The following is a 23303-nucleotide window of genomic DNA, read 5'->3' as shown; positions in this document are numbered from 1 at the left end:
CTGGATATGCTATCTTATTTGTGTGTTCTATCGATACTATAATGGTGACAGCCGATATCTCGATACGTACGAGATAGTTTCGATTCTAGAGAATGACCTCGTCTTAACTGAAGCGAGTATATGGGCTATACAGTTGTCTTAATGCATGTTGTTTCAAGACCAAAAAAGTAACAGAAAATATGAAAATCTTTGTTGTTTCAGATACAATGCTTCAGTAGTAAATTAGGCATTCGAAATCCAGAAAGGATTGAAGTATCAAAAATCGAACAAAAAATTTAGAAAAAATGCAATAAACATACCTTCTATCTTAAAATATAGAACATAGGTTCTACCCACGAAACAAAAGTACAAGACCAAATAAGAGAACACAAAATATTACGGCCTCAAAACTAATATCTACGGAAGCGAAACTATTTACGCGATAATTGGAACCACATCTCTAGAAATAATTCATAAAGACCATAAAACCACAACATTTCTAATTTACACACCGCTGCAATAATAATGGCCGATAAAATAATAATTTCACATGAAAGTTATTACGAGAAAACATTATGGAGGCTGTATATCACGCTTGATACATCGCAACGGCTTTTTAAGCCTAACTATCTTGCCGTTTCTTTATCCAATTATGTAGTTATTTTATTACACTGTGTTATTTATTATGTGTTTCCCTGTGTCCTGTTTATTTTCATATACATTTAGGATCGGTAAGTGCCTTTGGAGAAGATATTCGTTTAGGTATATCTTCCATTATTTTCTGGACATGTAATTGCTCTCAGTATAAAATAGGCTTGATTATATATAGTTATAATAAAATAATAATTTCTGGAAATATTTTAACATATAATAATTATTTGTATCCTCTTGCATGTGCATATTTCGACATTTTCCTTTCAAAATCTAACCACTTTACATCTTAATAAATGCATACTTTCACCTGCCTGTACTAACTTGTCTTCTCTTGCATTTTCTGTAAAACAAAAACCTTACAACAGAGACCTAACAAATCACCGTATAATCATTCCTCCCTTATAATTATATCCAAAGCAAGAACCACCAGTCACACAGCACCGTCTCTATAAAACACCGGCCAAATATTAAAATCGACAGAGAAGAAATAATCCGGCCGAATAAATTAAAATTAATGAGATTAAAAAGAGTCCACGGCAAAGTCCACGGTACTCTTCTAACCGAATTTAAATCACTTCCCACCTTGCGAAGTGCATTTTAATTGAGTCTATTAATATTTCCACTATTTCGCTTTAATTGAAAACTTGTCCGTGATCCTGGACTCTTTTCTTCTTTTAGAAATTAAAGACTTTTTGACGGATTTTAAACGCATTTTATAAAATTATAAATCCGTTAAAAAGTCTTTAATTTCTTAATGCTATATTCTATACTCGCGTAAAATCCCCTAGAAAATACTATCTTTTCTTCTTTGTCATGTGAGAAGGATAAAAAACACGTGAAACTTCCTGAATGAATTTCAATATCGGAACATACATGTCCGACTTGTTAATTGGTACATTTTCAAAGAATAACAATAGGTATAGCAAATTTTAATTGACGTACAACAACAATCGTAACGTAAAACTGTTACAAGTTGAATCATGATATTTTTATAATGATAATAATAAAAGAGCTATCTGCGGCGTTTTTATTTTACATTTTTTGTCATTTATAAGGGTCAAACTCTTCTTATACTTCTCATCTTATACTTTCCCATACAAACAATTTCATCCCATACATAAATATACATAAATAAACATCGACCTGTTGCCTTATAGCAATCAAACTAATATATTCCACACAAGCTCCAAATCTGATCCCATTCTAACACAATTAAAATTCACGCCAAACACTTGTTAATTGCAACATAGTAACAATAATCACTAATCAGATCACATTACCAACCGACAAATTGCTTTTCGCTAAGAAGCTCTTATTCAATTCGCGAAAATTCAATTAAACCGCATCTGAGAATGAACTCGCACATCCAATGGTGAGGCCGCGACCCGCAAAATTGACGTAATTAACATTTTGTCGTGCCACGGCGCTCTGCGAACTTTGATTGCTAAAATTTCATAAGGAAATTTTAATACAATACGCTATACAGACTAGTCTGTATAAATTATGTGCTAGTTAGTTTCTTTATTTGATGTGGTAAAACTAGTTATAAGACTTTGAACTTGTTACATGAAAATATACATTGACTCTTTGGGATGGTGCTGAAAATCAGTTTGTGAATTAGTTCCGTATTTTACAGCAGTTGAATATATTATGATTGTTATAGAAAAGAAAGCATATTTAGTATTTACTGTTATTATATTTTCTTTTAAAAGGTCTTCATCTATTCAATTATTATCGAGCAATAATAAACAAAATAATCCAGCCAATCGATTGCTAACGGAAATATCAAATCAAATATCGGTTAAAGCTTTATAAATATGGATATCATTCGTAATTTTCGTTACAACAATTATAGCAGCCATTCAATATTCCGCTTTATTTAACTTAAAATAGAGTTCAATGTTCCAACTAAATCTTAAAGGCTTTTTCGCCTCATCGCGCCAGTAATTAAATGCTGTTAATCCACGACGCTGATCAAACGACGCGCCGAAATTACTTATAAAGTCTTATTAATTTTTAACTTCATAAAGTGTCGCACTTAATTTTTATTATGTGAATAATATTGGCAATTTTGTTTTTATAAATTTAAAGATTTTTTAACGGATTTTAAACGCGATTTATTCATGATATTATTTTCCCGACGTTTCGAACACTTTACAGCGAGAGTGGTCACGGGGAGAAAAAATCTTTGATTTCTAAATGTATAATATACTCGCGTAAAATCAAAAACTAGGAGGAAATAACGTTTATACGACATTTCAATAAATCTTATTTCAGTTTTATGTATCTCCAAACATAAGAAGAAATAGAAATAGCAACAAGATTTAATAAAAAAAATTCGGCTACACTGTTACTGCCCAGTTTTATTCTTACTCACTATTATAATACTCAGTAGCCTTTCCTTACTTATTAAAATACTTTGTAGCTTAAAGTTACATCTTACCAACTATCCTTCAAAAATCACACACCTCTCTGACCCATCATTCACCGCAAGCATCCATCCATCCAACTCATACAAACCCCACGTTACCAACAAAAAACTGGTTGTCTGTAAAGTCGGTTTACTGGCGATAGTTGAACGTGACAACTTCTTAAGGCCGATTGTGCTTCTTTGTCGCTCGTTCCACGCTCTCGCTTGCACTTCAAGCCTTACATGGAACGCCTCAGAGCGAGGTAACACCGCATGAGTCATGTTTTTTCGTGCGTGCAGCCGGCTCTATCGAATTATAAGACGTTGTCACGTCAAAAAGCTTCCAAATCTTTCAAACCACATATTACCAAATTCTTTCCCGCACGGTTTGGGTGTACCAAACAAATACAATTTAGGCGTACCATCTCACATAGCCACGAATAAGACCGTCTCGAATCGTGGGCGAGATTTAATAAAGTATCGGGATGTCTACAGACCCCAATGTCTTTATTAACTTTGTCCGTTCCGCCCGGGAACGTGATTCGTTTCGCTTTGTTAATATTCCTTATAACCGGCTGGGTTATTTAACATTGAAATATAGAACATATTTAGGATGTTAGAATCTGGGTTGGATACTTGAGACAAAGAAAACCGTTCGGTAAATTATTAATCATGGAAAAAAATTTCAGAATCAGAATACGCATTTCGTGATATATATTGTATAGAAATAGGATATAGAAACTTATTTATTACTAAGTTATATAGAAGTTCGAAAGAATTCCAGTTGCAGGTATACATGATAAACTTTAGTTTACTTAAGGTTTTCGATTTTAATCATAAGTTTTGTGATATATCATACAACTGTAACATATTGCAGATAATTAATTACACTTTATAAATTCGCCCGTCACGATGTATTGTTTCAGCTAATTGTGTATTATTTAATTATCTTAAAACGTCATCGAACACATTGAAAACTTTCATTCACATAAAAATATTTCAGGTATTAAATTTCAATACCCTTATATTTCTTAGATTTTAACTTTTTAAATTACATGACATGTTTCTAAAAAATAACGAAAACCTAGACGAGAACAAACAGGAGTAAGAAAGCTTAACCTTTATTTTGATCTTATATACATTACAAGTTTACTGAAAAGCCGTTTCTTTTTCCACTAGTCACAATTCCCTTACTGACGTCGCCTTTATTCTTACTCCTTATCCTTTAAAAACGGACAACGTATTTGCAGTGGCCTTACAAATGTTCATGGGCGGTAATGATCGCTTACCATCAAGCGAACTCCGTTGTAAGTAACCAATACCCGCTCTAACATGAAAATTCACACAGACATCTATCCCTTTCTTACTCCACTTACCGTGCATCTTATCATTGAGCAGCGCGTATCGCGGGTTCGATGCGACGTCCAGCGGCAGCGAGTTGAACAGCCACCGCACCTTGGGCGGCGGGCTGCCGCTCGCCTGGCATGGCAGCGTCGCTATGTGGCCAACTTCGACCACTAGGGTCGTGGACGGTGGCGCTATGGCGGGGAACCCGGGCGGCGTCTTGTCGGCTGCGGAAGAACATTGTTATGTGAGAAATATATAGATAAATAGGTAAATTATGCTCTATGCTGGGCATGACATGGATTATTAAGTTGCGAAAAGATACTTGATTTTTTTAATTAACGTAAAATTCGTGTACCTATTACTTCCCAACGAGGGTAAAAAAGTGCAATGCATCAATCTTTTCTGTATTAATAATTATTGTCAGAAAGTTAAATTGAAAAAATAATTATAATAACTGATAGCGTGAAAGAATGAATAAATAAATTGTAAATACAGTTGTACAATTTGTTTTTATTCACTGCTACATGTTCATCAATATTATATAAGTTGTTACATTATAAAACACTCATTATTACTGACGCAAGTAAACTTATTCGGTTTAAAAACAACAGACCGCATTTTCCAGACTGGAGCCAAGGATTAACTGTAAACATGCTCTGGGCTTTATTACTTCACTTGACCGCATTTGACAAAGAGTACATTTGATTAACTTCAAACTCCCGACGACGGTAAACATTCAGTATTTGGTTTATGTTCTTCAGAATAAAACTGCGCTCTGACTTTATAGTTATAATATATTATTTAAGCATAATATATTCATTGTATATCATATTATATGTTTAAACAAGGGTTGATCAAAATAATTATTGTAATTGTGTAAACACTAGACTAGAAATTTATATTTATAAAGCATTTGAATGCCATAAAACCAAAAATATAAATTCAACAAAAAAGGTCGTGTTCCATCGTTACAATATTGTATTCACTGAAAAGTGCTTCATATTGGTTGAAATGGTTGTTAATCATCTCAATAGATGGCGCGCGGTGTGTCCCTTCAGACACATAAAACTGAAAGAATAGAATAAATTCGATCGCTCGGGCGGGTCACGAGTGGCTGAGTTGGTGAGGCATCCGCCCCGGAATGGCGCGAAGGATACGGGTTCGAGTCCCGCCTCGTGATCGAATTTTTTCTATTCTTTATAAATTTATATAAGAAATATATAAGTCAGGAAGTAGCTAATATTATATATTATTTAAAAGGTTTGATTAAATTATAAAAAGTCAGACCTAATCTTATGAAATTTGATAAATCGTAAAGTTAAATAACAGTACACGTCAAAGATTACAAGGAAGCCAATAAGTACGGGCATTATGACGCGTTAATTCCGACACGTAGACAGAGCCCCCTCACATCGCGCGAACGTTCGCGGGAATCTCGTCGAAATCTTAAAACGCCAGTGAAATGAAGATAGTGAAATGTTAATTCCCCAAATGAAATTCCCCTTACAGTCGAACTGAACGAAATTTGATTAAGCAACAAGACTGACATTATTTCCTCCCCGAGATATATATTACGCCGAAGATTCGCCCAAAATTGCTGAGAACTTTTCGCAACGGATTAAATTTTCTTGCGTTGAAGAGTTCCGATTAATTGAGTAAATATTGAAGACTTTATAAATTTGCAGCGCACGAATTTGTCGGTTTACTCGAAAACTACAAGACGGGAATCCTTTTGAGTTTATTGGAGAGAATATGTGTGGGAATGAAATGTTTTCTCTTAAACTAAATCTTTATCGAATGCTTGCGTGTCAATAAACTTAAGAGTTTTTGGGTTTAAATGAAATTGTACAAACAGGAGAATCGGATATAAATGTTATTCATTTTATATCTGATTTATGTGAATTATCGGCATTATTGCACATTATTCTTTTTGAAATAATTTAAATACAATGATGTAAACGAATGACCTAATACAAAGTTGGTAAAGAGAAAAAATAAAAACCGCAGTTAACCACATCGAAGTAATGCCAATCCATTATTATTAAAACACCCTTTAACAATATTACGTCTTAGAGCGCGGCGAACTTAAAATTAAACGAACTATAGGCGCTACGGTTGCACAAATATAGCCCTTACAATATCAAAAATAGAGTTTTCTATCCCGTGGCCAGATAATTTAATTGGGTAATAACACGGATGCCGTTATCGAGTTTCGTGGGTCTTGCTAATATAACGCTGGAGCAGTAATTGTCCTTGTTTGGTGTTAACTATTGAACACGCGTGAGGTTTTAAACGGCTTATCAGTATTTGAGGTTTGAGGAGGCGGGCAACATATCATTTACTAATTGATGTAATTGTTAAGGGGCGTAATTTTGTTGTATTCTACACGGTACAAGGGGCACTAGTAACAAATATTCTACGATTAAATAATCAGATTTTTAAGGTGGAAACACGTTCGGGTTGAATGCTTAATTAAGTTACATGCTAAAAATGTAATGCATTATTAAACATTTTGTTGCAGTTATATACCTCAATATTAGTTTTAATGATCACCAATAACTCTATCCACCAATCTCGTGGTATGTTGTATTGAATATCATAAATTAAGTACCTACAAAATATTTTGCTACATATCAAATCAACATTCCAACACAAATGAATCAACTTGTGTAGCTAAAAAGAATAATGCTGCTTAAATCTAGCAGTCAAAACACACCCAGTGTTCTCACAACCCACGATACCACTTACCAAAGGGCGTATTCAGAAAGAAAGCTTGAAACTTATAAGCGCTTATAAGCGCTTATCGGCGCTTATCAGCGCTGGTAACCCGCGTTGGAAAATATATGAACATGCGCCGATAAGCGCTGATCGGCGCCGACAAGTTTGTTGAAACTTGTTGGAACTTGTCGGCGCCGATCAGCGCTTATCGGCGCATGTTCATATATTTTCCTGCGCGGGTTACCAGCGCCGATAAGCGCCGATAAGCGCTTATAAGCGCTTATAAGTTTCAAGCTTTCTTTCTGAATACGCCCAAACTACCATTTAGCAACACAGCTCTTTATCTATCTAGAAACAGAGTTTCATCATTTTTACTTTCGGATGATGAATAATTAGGTGTAATTATTATTATAGTTCTTATCGTGGGATAGCAAATAAATCATAATAAACCATGGGTTTGGCAACACGTCTGCACAACTAATAAGTAAGTTAATTAACAGGCAATACCGAACTTAGCGCACTCTGTCCGCAAACATATACTACAATTAGGTGCGATGTGACCGGAGTATTAATGTTTGAAGGGAAAGAATTCTAGTATAGAACAAATTGCATTAATCCCTATCTTCCTCATCAATTTGTATTATTTCGAGTTTCCGAACTTTTCGTAGCAAAAGTACCTTAGTAATTTTTATATTTTTGATGTAAATGCATTATTTTTAAACCATAAATTTACGCGAAGAAAAATATGACTTTATAATAAATAGTACATACAATGTTTTATCACTTTATATACTGAATTTCCTACCACTTGTCAAACTATTCATAACTCGCTGTAAAATTTTTCCAATGACATCACTACAACGGAATAGCTATTAAAATATTCAATAAGGTGAAACGTTGTGTTTACTGTCGGTAGCGTCGCATCAGCCTCGAGTATGAACTTATCTCATAATCGACTTATAGTTTGGATCGAGTTGTCGGCGAGAAGCGATTAAAAAGTAAGTGGACTTTGGGTACTTCTATCAATATCGAGCCGTAGTAAGTTTAGATCGTTAATGGTTAATGTATATAGTTACTTATGTAACGCATTATACACACTATATATATTTATTTTATTTATTTATTTTTTATTTATAATTCTTTATTGTGCAAAATATGATCAAACAATAGTATACAAAAGGAAGTAGTAATAAAAAAGCATAATTTGCCGAAAAGGCGGCCTTATTGCTAAATAGTAATCTCTCTATATATATTTATGTAAATAAATTCAGAGCCTCCGTCATGTCTAAAAAGTTTGTAAATATTTTTTTCTAGAAATTAAGTTGAACAAAAGTTGTCATATATAAATATTTGTTCAACTATATACAACCACATTATATTACAACAGATTGACATACAACATTAACGTAAATTTTGAAAAATGACAAACATAAAAACACTTGTGAGCACCACCGTACGTCCGTAGCATGTACCACAAATTGCCTCACGAATCAGCCCGCCAGCCTTTATAAAAAACAATATACGGTAATCACATTTTGAGCACAACAAATTGTGTTACCGTGCGCACATACGACGTCTAATATGACGCCATCGATCGAAATGCCGCTATACTGTTAACTACATAACATTATATAGATATTATTATTGTATGTAGAGTATGTACTGTAAAATAATTGTAATAAATGCAAATAGTTTGTACATAACATGTCCATTGCCGCACAAATTACCTACACAAAAAATATTAAATTATAATCTCTAACATCAAATAAACGTTAGAAACATTAGTACCCTAAAATATTTACTGTACATAAAACTAATTAATAACACAGTATCGTTAGCAGTGTAGCAGTGCTACGACAGAGTATGAGTTCTACGACAGTGTAGCAGTGCTACGGATAGTGCTACGCTATGAAATGTTCTACGGCTGTAGTCTACGCCATTGATGATATCCTCTGCTAGGTTGGTAATTCAGTTAAAATATTAATGAAGATTATATTACAAAGGATACATAATATTGGAAAAATGTCATAATAAATAACTACTGCGTATAGTAACCGTGCTACACGTAGCACTCGTGCTACGCTACGATATCTGCTACGTTGTGATATTATGTCCTACGGAAGTCTACAGAATCTTTACCTCGCGTATTTCAGCCATTTTATGCATATTTATTGGTTGCAACTAAATCCATTTAGTTGATATTTAAAAATTACATTAAAAAATGTAGCTGATGAAACTTTAACGACTTCAGTTTTACACTCAATTTAAATTTAAAATTATTGTATTGATAACCGTCTAAAACTTTCTGGGAATCCGCTACAAAAGTGAAATAAAATCGTTGAAAGAGCTCATACTTGCACAATGAGATTTCTCAGCTGCACTTACAGAGCAATTTAGGAGGTGGCCGTTGAAATATGGCTCTTTTTAAACTGAATATACGGTTTAAATTCGTTTCATTGGTCGGGGTTCTAAATTTTACGCAAACTTGGTATTAATTATTCGCTCTCAGAGTGCCGCAAATTATAATATATTGTGCCGCACGTTACAATTAACCGGGCATATTATATTTATCGTTATCTATGGTTATGACAAACGGTTGGTATACGGCGTGCGTTACGATCTTTCGAATTAATATTGTAAATGAATTGGTTACGATTTCATATCGTAATGAACTTGTCTTCATAATTCAATAGATACTAATAGAATATTGTCTGTAGTAGTTGTGTTGTGTGTAGTAGTTAATGGAATATTGTCTCGGTGTTTAATCTTGTTGAAAACGTGAAACATTATTTTAAAAGAAGAATCGATCAGGCATTGTTGTTTCTAAGGCCGGTTGCAGAGCTTCACCGACCATCAGTGCGTACGCGCTTGTCATATGTATGGAAATACGCGTGCGTATAGTCGGTCTAGCTATAAACGGTTTTATGAATTTCAATACATATGACAAGCGCGACTGACACTTATAATATATCCTAAAGTTATATCAACTAAGCTTAAAACCAAAATAAAACACCTCATTACCAGACCAAACATAAACGGAACATTTTGAACGAATCCAACTTCGCTAATTAAAACTTTCAATAATTTGTAATGAATCACACCCGTATTACGTTTAAAAGAATTGCCGTTATTTCGAGTAGTGATAATACAAATGCCAAGCATACAAAGGTCTCAACTAAATGCGATATTAACAAAGAGAACACCCCTCACTTCGGCAACCTAGAGCCCATAAATCTAACCTTACCCTCTCAACCAAAATATTAACAAGAAATCGGCCTCTCAATATCCTTTGATCAATATATCTTATTTAAGACAAGGACCTTTAATCCTCGCCGAAAAGGACCACTTTGAAGTAAGAGAAACAAATTCAATAATCCCCATACCCAGATAACCGTTTGACGGATACGGGTTACGGATATAAGGTCAACATTATATTAAAGCAAATGATTTATATTTCAAGTGACTCGCCGCCATCGAAGACTAAAGCGGCGTTGTTTTACCTCGGTTTACGTTTCTTAGAAAATACAGACTTGCTCTATATTTTATCTTATAAATTTGTTACAGAGAGGAGTGCACGAGTTCAAAAATTAAATTTAGGTAGATACTAGATATGAAGATTATAAAAGTCCGTGAATTTAGTGCCTATCACAATTCACACGTAAAGAAATTTTATCACTGAGAAATAAATGTATTCATAGATTATACTTACTTGATTTTTAAATATCAATTTCAGTCATCATGGCATTGATGAAACCAGAAATCGTTCATAACTATGTAAAACAAACCACCAAAGCAGATACAGGCTTTCTATTTCAATCAAAATGTTTATTCTCATCTAAAATCACATCTCATCATTTTAACGAATTATCCAATCAAAATTTTCACCATGCAAAACCGTCATAAAAAATATTAAGCAGCAAATAAATCACGTCACAATTCCCGCAACGTTCAAAATCGTTAGCACTCGCACAATATTTCGAAACGCCAAAAGTGCGTGCTCATTAAAATCAGTAATAAAATGTCGGCCAGGTACAGCGTAATTAATTATATTTAACCCTATCAAGATAAGCAACAACATGACGGGCTCATGTAATAGCTTCATAGTCGAACGCTGTTAAAATACGAACTACAACGAGTCGAAACAGTTACCTCATTCATTTGTAATGTGATCGTTTTTAATTTAATTTTACATTTTTAAAGTGGTTATGATTTGAAACGGAAATGATTGCGTTAGTTGTAACAAGTATTTTTTATTCTTACACATTAAATATTGGTTTATGATTTAAAAAACCAATAAATATTTACATTAAAATAATGCAATTCTTTCATGCATTTTTTAACATCTGCCTTTAATAACAGCAGTCTTCACTCTTCTTAATTTGCGATTGCACTAGAGCTAATACATAACATTTCTAAATCTACATAATTAGACCAAAACCTACAACCTATACATACGTCTATATACACAGAACCGTTAAGACACCTACGCGTTTCACAAACCCATATCAGTATCATAAAACGAATTCACCAAATAGCTAGTACAGCCGATTAATGTGACGCCCGATCCTCGCCGTTAGCAATCAATGATTAGTACTTCCAGTAATTGAAAACCATTCAATCAGCGAAGTTGTCACGCAATATACAATGCGCATATAATATGAAACTGAATTAAATTTTAATTTATTCCGTACGTACTGTACGTACGCGTACGCGATGCAATAACGCGTTGCGGTCGTAAAATTATCGCTACACTAGTTGGTAATTGCTCTTCTATTATTTACACTTGACGTAGCAGTACATAATTGATATGAAAGCGTTCAAAACACAAGAGCCGTTATTGATTTTTGGTACGGAAAAAGGTTAAGTATTAATTATGAAAAAGCGTATCGAATGTTTCGTGGGTCAGTCAATTTCGGTTAATATACATTTTATACGCAATTTATACATTGGTCGGTTTCATTATTGCGAAGAGGTTTATTTAAACAGAAATATAACTCTGTATATTTTCAAGTGGGGAGGGAATCTGTATTGAATTTCGACTGCAAACAATTAAATTCTACCCTTACAAATAGAGCATTTGAGCGTCTCAGCTTTGAAACGATTTGTACCAAATTATTACACTAGAGACATTAAATATCACTTCATTAACATTATTTAATCTTTCCATAAAGAATACTCGATAAGGAAATGGAAAAATTTAAATCAATATTGGCTTTATCGAAATGAAAACGTTTAATCCAAACATATCGTTAGAATAACGAAGGAAGATATCGAACTGCATCCATAATAAAGTATTTTTCTACCCTTTACTCAAGTTCGGCTATTCTATAATAAAAAAAAACGATGTAAAAAGTTCTAGTAAATAATCTTCACTTAATTTTACACCTTTTTTGAAGGGAAACTTCCTTAGGCGCGTTGAGAGTACAATTTCAAGGTCATGAGGCAATACCGTCACGTCATGGAGTAAGACGACGATTTTGGTATCTTTGAATCTTATCTTGCCAAAGAAGTTTCACTTCTGACATGTGTGTTTGGCACACACGTTCTTTTATTCTATTCATTTTACCTACAACTAGCTTGGATCTGCGTTCCGCGGTTTTACCCGCAGTGCTCCGCTCCTGTTGGTCTTAGCGTGATGATAAGCCTTTAGCCTTCCTCGATAAATGGGCTATCTAACACTGAAAGAATTTTTTTTAAATCGGACCAGTAGTAGTTCCTGAGGTTAGCGCGTTTCATCAAACAAACAAACTCTTCAGCTTTACAATATTAAGTATAGATTTAAATATTTCATATGTAACCTGTAAAACTGATTAACATTTAGGTGCAACATAAAAACATATTATTCGTCCACAAAACGAACACAGTGCTAGCTGGTAAACTTTCCGAACGTGCATTACTTCGCAACAATGGCGACAAACCGAAACCGGGCGAAACCTGGGAAATTAAAACGAATCCCAGCAATTACCTAAATTGTTCTAGCTTTAAGTTTTAAATTGTTCGAATCATTTGAAGACTGCAATTAATGTGAAATGTGTACTCTGTGTTCGTTATCACATAATTGTTTGCGGATTGGTAGTTCAATTAAATGGAAGCTTATATTCATTGAATTACGTTTTAAAGTACATAACATTTTGCAATAAAATAAAATTGATAACCAGCCTCTCTCTATAACAGTGGTCATGCTAGGTCGGAAAGGTTGTAGGTTAAATTTCTCGCCAAAAAAATAGCATAAATCATCTGCCCTAATGTATGATCATTGGAAGTCTTAATCCAGTGTAAAAGAAAAAGATTGTCAAAATACTTGTTTTCGAATACTTTATTAATTTATTAAAATCCTTAACCGACCATAAAATAATTCTATGATCGTTTAAAAAATATTTCATTAATATTTCATACGTATCAAATAAATTGATAATTTAATTATAGCGTATAACAATATTCAATATATTAAAAAGGCTATGTTATATTATAGGTAAAGCTTCACGAGCTTTACCAATCATTTTAACTACCTGATAAACCGAAGCTTTCTGATGTTTATGACTCGAAAATAAAAGCTTTGAACATAAAATTACCGGTAAACAAAAACCGTTGTTGTACTAAATTACAAATGGGTAATTTCATTTTACGATTTTATTAAATACTTCGCAAGTAGTAAATTTTAAAATGATTATTTTTTAAACAAAAATACTAACTGACTTTTCAAATGGTGAGACTACAGACAACTGGACAAAGTTTCTCGAAATTGATTCACCCAGTCGAAAGCTCTGTGGAGTCGAATTGAGAATTTCCGCTTTTTAAGTCGCTTGAAAACTCCATCATACAGAATGCAGCATAAACAAAAAATTTAATATAAGCCGTGTAACTCGAGATATCGTACCTATTCGAATCGCGTAAAATCGAGCGCTCGTAAAGAAAATATTCCGTTAATCCAAATGAAAACGATTCTAACAATGAAATGGAAATTTCAATGGAGGATCAGGGCTCGGGTGTCTTATTGTGAAATGTATTAGTGGGGTTCCGATGGCGCGGGGTTACCCGACACTCAACCCTTACCTGGGGCGTAAAGGTGGGTCCACATTAGTATAAAGTAAAGGCCTATTCAAACTCGAGCGGTATCCTACGGTATTGGTTGTTCGCTACCGTACTCAGATCGGTACGCGATTAGAGCCTCTATAATATACTGCGTAAGAGATTTAATCGAGTATACATCGGGACACCGCTACCCACGGCGGTAGCGGATACCGCTATAGTGTGAATAGGCCTTAATCGTATCCGTATCGGGCGTATCGTATCGAGTATGCGTATCCTAAGTGTGGACACCCATTTTGACCATACCGTATCTTACGACATTACATATGCAGTTAATAACGATCGGGGTGTATCATGATCGCGATCATTTTGAGTCCACACTAGCAAGCACGATGCGCGTCGATGCTTCGTGGACATCTGATACGCGAAAATGATCAAGTGTGGACTCACCTTTACCTGGGGTGTAAGAGGATACGTTCGAGCACAAACATGGCAACATCAAATATTTGGCGGCAAATCTAAATTTCGGAACGAAAAAGTGTGAAACGTGATACTTAAGAGAGTTTACGGTCAATGGTCTGTTATCCGCGCTATGTAATTATATTAAACTAGAATTACCTCTAATGAAAGTTATAGTTTATATACGAATATTGCGATAGTTGTATTAATGAATTAACAACGTGGGTTTTGTTTAATTTTGCCTTATAAACCAATAATTAAAGTCTTTTATAAAAGACTAGCGGTCCGTTCCGGCTTTGCCCGTAGTACATATTTCGCAATAAAAGGTAGCCTATGTTCTTTCTCAGGGTCTAAAGATTGTGCCAAATTTCATCCAAATCGGTTAAGAGGTTTATGCGTGAAAACCAAACATACATATTATATGTATACATAATTACAAACCTTTACCTTTCCTCTTTATAATATTAGTATAGATTGAGCTTAATAACATACAATTTTATCGAATAAAGAAGTCTATTAGTTTTATTTTTATCCTACATTTATAAAGTTAAAACGCTTTTCATAGAATCAATCTCTGTAAAGAGTATTCATTGGATATTGGATGGTAATTCCCAGAACAGTAAGCAATCTTAAAGTTTCAACAAATTGTCGCCTTTACTTTGGAGTCAAACTTATTTGCTATAAAATATATTTTAAAATCAGTTACAGTACTCCAAAAGTAATAATGCGCATAGAAATCTTGGTCACAGTTCAGTAACTGTCATATTTGCAGAGTGTCTGAAGATGTTATGTATATAGAGTGGTTAAATTCATTTTCTCCATGCATAATTAAGTGAAATTTGTTTAGTCAAATGTAATACATTTTGGAAATACGACAATTAGCGAAGATTTGCATGTGCATTATTAATTTTGGAGTACTATACTTTATAAACAGAATAGGAGTAGTATTTTCAATTCATTATTTCAAATGGAGATAGATCACGACATAGTAATTAATTTGATATTTATTAATTTAATCACTGCCTCTTTCGCTTTAAAATGATTTGGCCGAGGAAGAAATAATAAATATTTCTTAAACTTTGATTTTAAAAGTTTATGAGATTTTGTTAGTATTTAAATTAATGACAAACGTTTAAAGTTCAATTAATGAATAGATGAACATCAGATTTAGGGCTGATTTTTCAATACTTGGTTAAATCTTATCCGTTCAATATTATACATATTACACAATAATATACAGATGTCACCTAAAAAATGTCAAAAAGTGGGCAAGTAACACATGTTAAACACACATTTTAAAATGGTTGTTTAATACGATATTCGATGAATAAGTTTTAACAAAGGATTGAAAAATCGGCCCTTATTGAAAGCTATCGTGGTCTATTTATACCTAATGAAATCGTTATAAAACATATCAAATTTAATATGAGCTCAGAATTCTAATTATATTATGCAAGATATATGTTCATTAATATTATACGACGTAACAATGGACTTACTGATCTGGTCTGGAATTAATCCAGGGCTCTCAGAGGTTAGGTCAACATTCCGGATTTCGATTTAGAATTATATAACAATGACGTCATAATTACATACTATTCAATTTCCAAGTGGATATCGAATGTAAGTATCAGTTGCAGTGTGTTTATGCTAAAGATTTCAGAGATCTCTAAGCTTTGGAATTAATAAAGGTTTGCCTTCTTTGATTTGCTTCTAAATCATATGTAATGAAAAAAAAATACATCGCAAGGAACCAACACATCTTACAACACATCCAAAAACTCACAACACACAACACATGCACACTATCCGCGCTATAACGAGGTGGCCTAGATGTGAATAGATTCACAGTAGCAGCATAACAACCGCAGATATACGCGGTAATTGTCGATGTCATTATATTCGTCCCATTTCTTTACAACGCGACACCGTCACAAGGGTGTTACTGATAAAATTGCGATGTACATTTACGCGGAGGGCTGTTTTTCACTAGCCTCCGCGGTCTTTATAATCTGACGGTCTATAATTGCCACTCGGATGCCTGGCAACGGTATGTTGAATGTACTTTAAATTTCTAAATGTATGCACGTTGAGATAATACTATAAAGTAGTGTTATAACAGGGATAAGATGGTTATTAAAAAAAAATTACAGATTAATAATGGAGAGAGAGAACAACATTAATTTGTGTTATATTTTTTTTTTCATCACGTAATATATAAACATGTTACCATTGCATTTGTTGGCATGTTTAAATATGAACAAAACGAACTAAAAACTTTAAACTTATTCATTAGCAAACAACAGCACCAATCTATAATTCATTCGCAAACCAAAAAGCGAAACCGTTCAATTACGTGTAGCTAATTCAACCCATTCGCTTGTACCTAAAACTCGTACTCCATGGAGCAAGGCAATTGATAATACAACAACAAATCTGCAGGGTATAAGGTTACGGGCCGATAACGGCCGTATCCCCGAATCTCCCGAAGCCTTGTTAATTCGATCCTTAATTAAAGCCTAGGATCTGGATAACAATGCCGCGCCGGTATTACTTACTGCTGTAGTAAATTTCAATTTAATTTTTGTTTTGTTTCCATCCACAATGGGGGAGCGTAATTATTATTTTCTGACGCGTAGTTAGGCTGTTGGTTTGATGATTTTGTTTATATAAAGTTTGCGGGTACAATTTCGTTGTAAAATTATTGTTGTAATAAAGTACCTACATACTTTTTTAAATAAGTTAATCTATTGGTACCTAGTTGTAACATTTATAAAGATTTCTATCCACATCTTTGCCGGCTAAAGCAACACAACATCATTTCTGTTGATCTTGGCGTGATGATATACCTATATAACCTTGGCTTCCATATCGTATCACATGTTGTACTGTTTTGACTTTCCTGGGATTTATTGTATATGTATATATGACACATTATATGCCTTTTCATATACCTATTACATTATTTTATATTCCTATTATATTTGGTATTATATTATTCTTATTTATATGTTTCTGCCGTAATATAAATTATATGCATTTATTTTTTTATTATTAATATTTATATACTTCCTTATGTATATATTTATTTTAAGTACCTAGTCTTAATTCTTTTTTAATACTAAGACGAACCGCAATCGCCGGTACAGCCTGAAAATCAGCGCTGCTTTTGTGCAGCATTTTGCTGAGGCTGTATCCGTTTGCCTAATTGTAAGATAAATTTTATAATGTGTTTGGCTGTGTTTTTTTTGGCAATAAATTTCTTTTCTTTCTTTCTTTCTTTCTTTCTTTCATATACTAAAAGCAATCAACCACATATAAAACACTGGCCAGCCTAACAAACATCTTAATCTAGCTCATAGTACATACAGCCTACTACTATAATAGCTACAAGGCTCCCAAATATATTCACCACAAAACAAACGGGCGCCCAAACAATCCAAAGAGCACATATTAGCATTCGTATAATATGAACTGTTGCAAACATCTCAGACCTTGCTTCCTGCTAAGCCTGGGTAAGTCGGTGTCGGTGTTTGTTAATATGGTAAGTTAATTATACATTTCATACGCGCATAAGCCCCTATGAATATGAATATACTTTGCTTGTCTTCGAATTAAGGCCGTAAAGCGGATGCCGTGGAAGATGATTCCGCCGTCTTACGTCGCGACCAACTTTTATGGGACACAAGTAATATGAGTGTTCTAGAGTAATGCGAAAGTTTTACAGTCGTTAAATACTGGAGTTAGTGTGGATATGTTATTTTAAATTACCTATTAACATCACTTTATTCGGTTATTGTTACACGTTTATATTTATTCATGTTTTAAAGCTATACGTAATAAAATCTATACGTTTTAAAGCTAAAATAACCGAATACTATTATCGACGATGGCAATACGATATTTACTATTTTGAACGACAATTATTTAAGTAATAATGACAAATCTTCTGCCAAAATAAGCATGATTCAGATCCTATATATCATTTAAATATTGAATTAACTTTCAAATTTTATCTTCGAAATAACATCACGTTAAATCAAAACACATGACCAAATTAGTACATATCAGAACAAAACGCAGTACTATATACCATTCTAATTTCACAGAGGAAATAGCATCGACGTTCATTCACAATGATCATAACTCGATTCACGGTAAGGACGTCAATATCTCAACTCATTGGCTTTGTACATTTCTAACATAAATTGGATAAGGTGCTTTGCACGATCCATTTGTATGGAAAACCTCTTTTGTTAATTCTATCGATCTCTTTTTTTGAGTTATTTAGTCGAGAATGTGCTAATATGTAGAATGTAGGCTGTTATTCAATTTGGCATATATATAGTACTAGCTTACCTTCCGCGGCTTCGCCCGCTTTGTCTAAAACCTAATAAAATATATACTAAAACCTTCCCCTTGATCACTCTATCTATTAAAAAAACCGCATCAAAATCCGTTGCGTAGTTTTAAAGATTTAAGCATACAAAGGGACATAGGGACATAAAACATGTACATTGTACATTACATACTTCAGAAAACGCACAAGTTAAGAAAACCAAAATAAGGTACAAAATCGCTTCAAAACAAGGCATGAAGTTTACTCATTATCCAGAAAACATCATCATTACCCACAAACAAGCGTAACATTAAATTGTTATTATAAAACAAAATACGTAATATATTTTCTATCCAAAACATAAATTATGCATATTAAAAGCAACATTTATAATATTAAATTAAAATTTCAAAGACACGGGGTCGCTCAAGTAAAGTCAGTCTAGTCGAGTGAATTTTTTAAATTGACTCCAACATTGCTAAAGTGTTCACGCTTTTTGTTACAAAGTGCTTTCGACAGACTTCCCAGATAGAGCGGAAGTTAATCTGCAACGTCTTAATTCTATTTTTTTTTATTTTTTTCTAATGCACTTTATTCTGTTCACCACGTAATTAACCGAGATTCGCGGGTTGAGTAATGCGTTTTTTTTGGTGTGTAGAAAGCTGTGTGTTATTAGTTACAAGCTTTCTGCCAGCGGTTTTGTCCGCGTTGTCAAAAGACAACCTGCATAGATACGTTTCTATGGGATAAAACCTAGGTCCTTTCTCATTATCTTTGTACCATTTTTCATACAATTCGGTTCAGTACTTTAGTCTTTCTTCTCAGTCTTTTGTCTGGCAAGAAGACAGACAGACCGACAGACAAACAGAGTTACTTACGTATTTATCGTATTTATGATAGGTACCTAGAGCCCATACCTAAATCATATACGAATTTAGTATATTAAATTTGCTAGCTCCAGTATCTTTAACATATACGTCACTTTCCACGCAGATATAGAACAAATCGATCATACTTTATAAAATTACAGAGGCACCTTAGTTACCCACCTACGCACACACACGAGTGGCATTATTAAATTCAATAGCGAAAAATTGTATTTCCCGCACACACAGAGCTGCAAATGCGATGCTAAGCCTGTTTGCCGACACACCAACGCTCTCACCCGCGAGCTACCACTTTATCTCCAAATCAAATACAAACAAGCCCCGTTTCAACTCGAAACAACATGTTTTTGTTCCATTTTGCGTTTTTCTCTTCGCGCTCTATAGGTATAAAGATTTTTAGTGGATGCGCGATCGCTGAGTTAGAATATGATATACTAGCATTCCGCCCACGGCTTCGACCGCGTATTCAAAGAAACATCCATCCATCCTCACAACTTTGGCATTTATAATATTAGTAGGATGGTTCAAGAATATAGGTACTTAGCCCCTCCAGCAAGCAACATTATAAAACGGTCTTATTTTGTGTTCGGTATTCGTGTGTATTCGGTAAATATCAAGACGGTATATACTTACGGTATATGCAAGACATGTTCTATGACATTATTAATTCGGAAAGAAAGGACCTATCCATATCATCTATCCAAAATAATAGACGTATTTCTAAGGTAATGTTAATATTGAAAGCTTTCGTAAGATAATGTTAAAATTGTTGTCGACGTCTGGTTAACACTATTTCAGGAAAGAGCATTACAATTGAAAAAGCTGGTTTTTCCGTCTTCATATCTATCTTTCACTTTTGCAATATAGCTTAGAATAACGAATATAATAATAAACAGAGCATAATTATTTAAATAAATAAAAGATATATCAAACTTGATACTTGCACATGATATTAAAAACATCTCATATAATGTATGAAGGTAAAAATATCATACAAAATAAAATACATCTTCACCATTTAAACCCTCCGCAAAAACAAAAATAAGACGTCACATTATAATGACCCAAATCGCTCGCGAACCCCAAATCAAACAAGGGAATACGAGAGCTCACGATTAACGCAGGTAACGTGATATTTATCATAATTCAACATAAATAACAAACGTTTATCTCATTTACCTGGTACAAACATCCCACCCGTGGGACTGGCGATCCCATTATACAATTGCATGTACAACGATATGAAATACTCAAGAGAAATAACCCCTTGCCGTGTTTAAGATGTGTCTTTAAAGAGTCGGTCCTCTGGTGATTATTTCGTTTTGTGTACGGAAATGTAGGGATTTTGTCTACTTGTTTCCTATTTTAGATGTCCACAGGAGACACTACTTCGTTGAAGTTGTGTTGAGTAATGAAGATAATTAGAATATCAAGAAGCGGTAACGGAAAATAAATGTTTTAGTAGTTAATCATTTATAGTAAACTCCACTCTAATTTAATGTATTTTACACTCTTAATGTTATTTTTTTTGTATCAGTCTTAATGTAAGTTGTAAATTACATCACATAGACAGGAAACAGGACTATCTTCAGTTCTTACAAAAAGCACGCGATTTATTTGTCTACTTACAACATAAAGTCCTTCGAGTTTCTATAGAGCAGACCACTAACTATCAATTACTAATGTATTAGTACTTTATAGAATCTGATCATCCTGTACTCCTTCATAGATATACCGCGTTATACACAGCGTTTCCATAATATAAAAGTCAATACTTTGGAACGCCAGTGTCCGTGCGGTTTTTTTGCAAAACCGTCGCAACTGAGTGACACGAGGACCGGTCAGAATAACACGCTAGTTTTATCGAGTGTCGGATTGGTTTGCGAACGAAATATTTAGCGCTTCTTGTATTTGACGCTACATATACAAGCAATGTACTAGTGGTGAACTTACATTTTTCTAGGGGCGAAAAAAACACTTTAAAACCTGAAATTTATTTGATAAATTATAAGAATTAGGTGTAATGCTGTCACTTGGTCATCTCCCTGATAGCCTTTACATTAACTGACAGATAAACTTAAAAGACCACAATATCAGAAATAGCCTATAGCCTTTCTCCATAAATGGGCTATCCAACACCGAAATAATTTTTCAAATCGGACCAGTAGTTCTTGAGGTTAGCGCGTTCAAACAAATAAACAAACTCTTCGTCTTTATAATATTAGTATAGATTACGTATCAGTACTATCAGTTCCATTATTTCATTCTATTAAGCATTTTATTGCGAAATGTTTACCTTTAAAAATAACTCATACCAAACTTGATCACAACATACGAAATAACCTACCTACATACATCAATTCTAAAAAGTAACAAGTTAATCTTGTGAAAATTTGGCTTCGTTCTCATATAACGTAACTTTGCACCGCTCTGTACACTCAACACGGGCATGTTAAAACTCCTACTTGTTAGGAAACCTTACGAACATCGTACCGTACAAATGTACCTTGGTTGGGGGAAAATAAAAAATGTTATGTTATTACATTAATGTTTGTTTAGTTATTTAATAGAAGAAGTATATGACTAATCTGTGTCTTATAACACAGATAAAGGAAAAATTTATAAAACATACATTTTAGAAATACATAATAAAAAGTAGGTTTGTTCGGAGTTCTCGGTGCGCGAATCCGACTCGCACTGTTTATAGAGATAAATTGCCGCTATCATTGTAAATGAATTTGATCATTCATTTCAATTAAGTTTATTTAAAAATCTAAATAAAAGGTAACGTTGTAATCACAAGTGACATCCGTCTGGGTACCTACTATAAAAATAGGGCTGATAATTTTCAACAGTCAGAAATTAATGTGTTTCACACACGTTACATATAAATAGGTTATTTTAACGTAGGAGTGTTATTATACAGTATTTCATGAAAAGTGTCAGTACAATGTTACAAAAAAAACTTTTATAAAGTAGCAGCCCTAATTTCAGGGTTGCCCTCTGTGGCAACAAACTGAGCCTTACGTGACTCCTCGTTAGCCTTTAAAGGGGTTCATTCGACCCTTATTCTTTGACCCTTAACGAAGTGTTTTCTTAAACAAAAAAGCTAAGACTCTGAATATTCAAATAGACCCCGCCCCTTATTTTAACGGTTTGAATACTCAAGTGGAAGGGGCCGAATGATTGATTTTTCAGTGGGCACACCACAATAATTAACCTTTCGCTCTTTGAGAGAATAATCACAACAAATTAATATTTAAAATCAATATACAAATGTTCTAAATAATTATATTCAGAGCTAGTCTATATAAATGCCAAAGTAACTCTGTCTGTCGGTCTGTCTATTTCTCAATTGATCGTTGCAGTACACACAAAACCGAACTTACACAGGCACTATCACCAACCTATGCTAGTCAAATAATTTCGTTCTGCTCTAACCGGCTTGCTACTTCATTTGCCGATTCGGAATCCCTTTGTA

At 33.8% G+C, this 23303-nt stretch overlaps 1 protein-coding gene across 5 annotated transcripts in view; it reads right to left on the bottom strand.

The window, feature by feature from the left end:
- The window catches only part of LOC123694220 (tyrosine-protein phosphatase Lar), a 323834-nt gene that overhangs the window by 45529 nt on the left and 255002 nt on the right, over positions 1-23303 (bottom strand). For all 5 annotated transcript variants that reach the window (XM_045639590.1, XM_045639594.1, XM_045639591.1 and 2 more), the window contains exon 6: positions 4420-4614. In XM_045639590.1, the coding sequence (XP_045495546.1) occupies positions 4420-4614 (195 nt within the window). The remainder of the gene's footprint in view (positions 1-4419; positions 4615-23303) is intronic.

Source organism: Colias croceus, chromosome 9, assembly GCF_905220415.1.
Source record: "Colias croceus chromosome 9, ilColCroc2.1".
NCBI lineage: Eukaryota > Metazoa > Arthropoda > Insecta > Lepidoptera > Pieridae > Colias > Colias croceus.
This window is presented reverse-complemented; position numbering and strand designations above follow the sequence as displayed.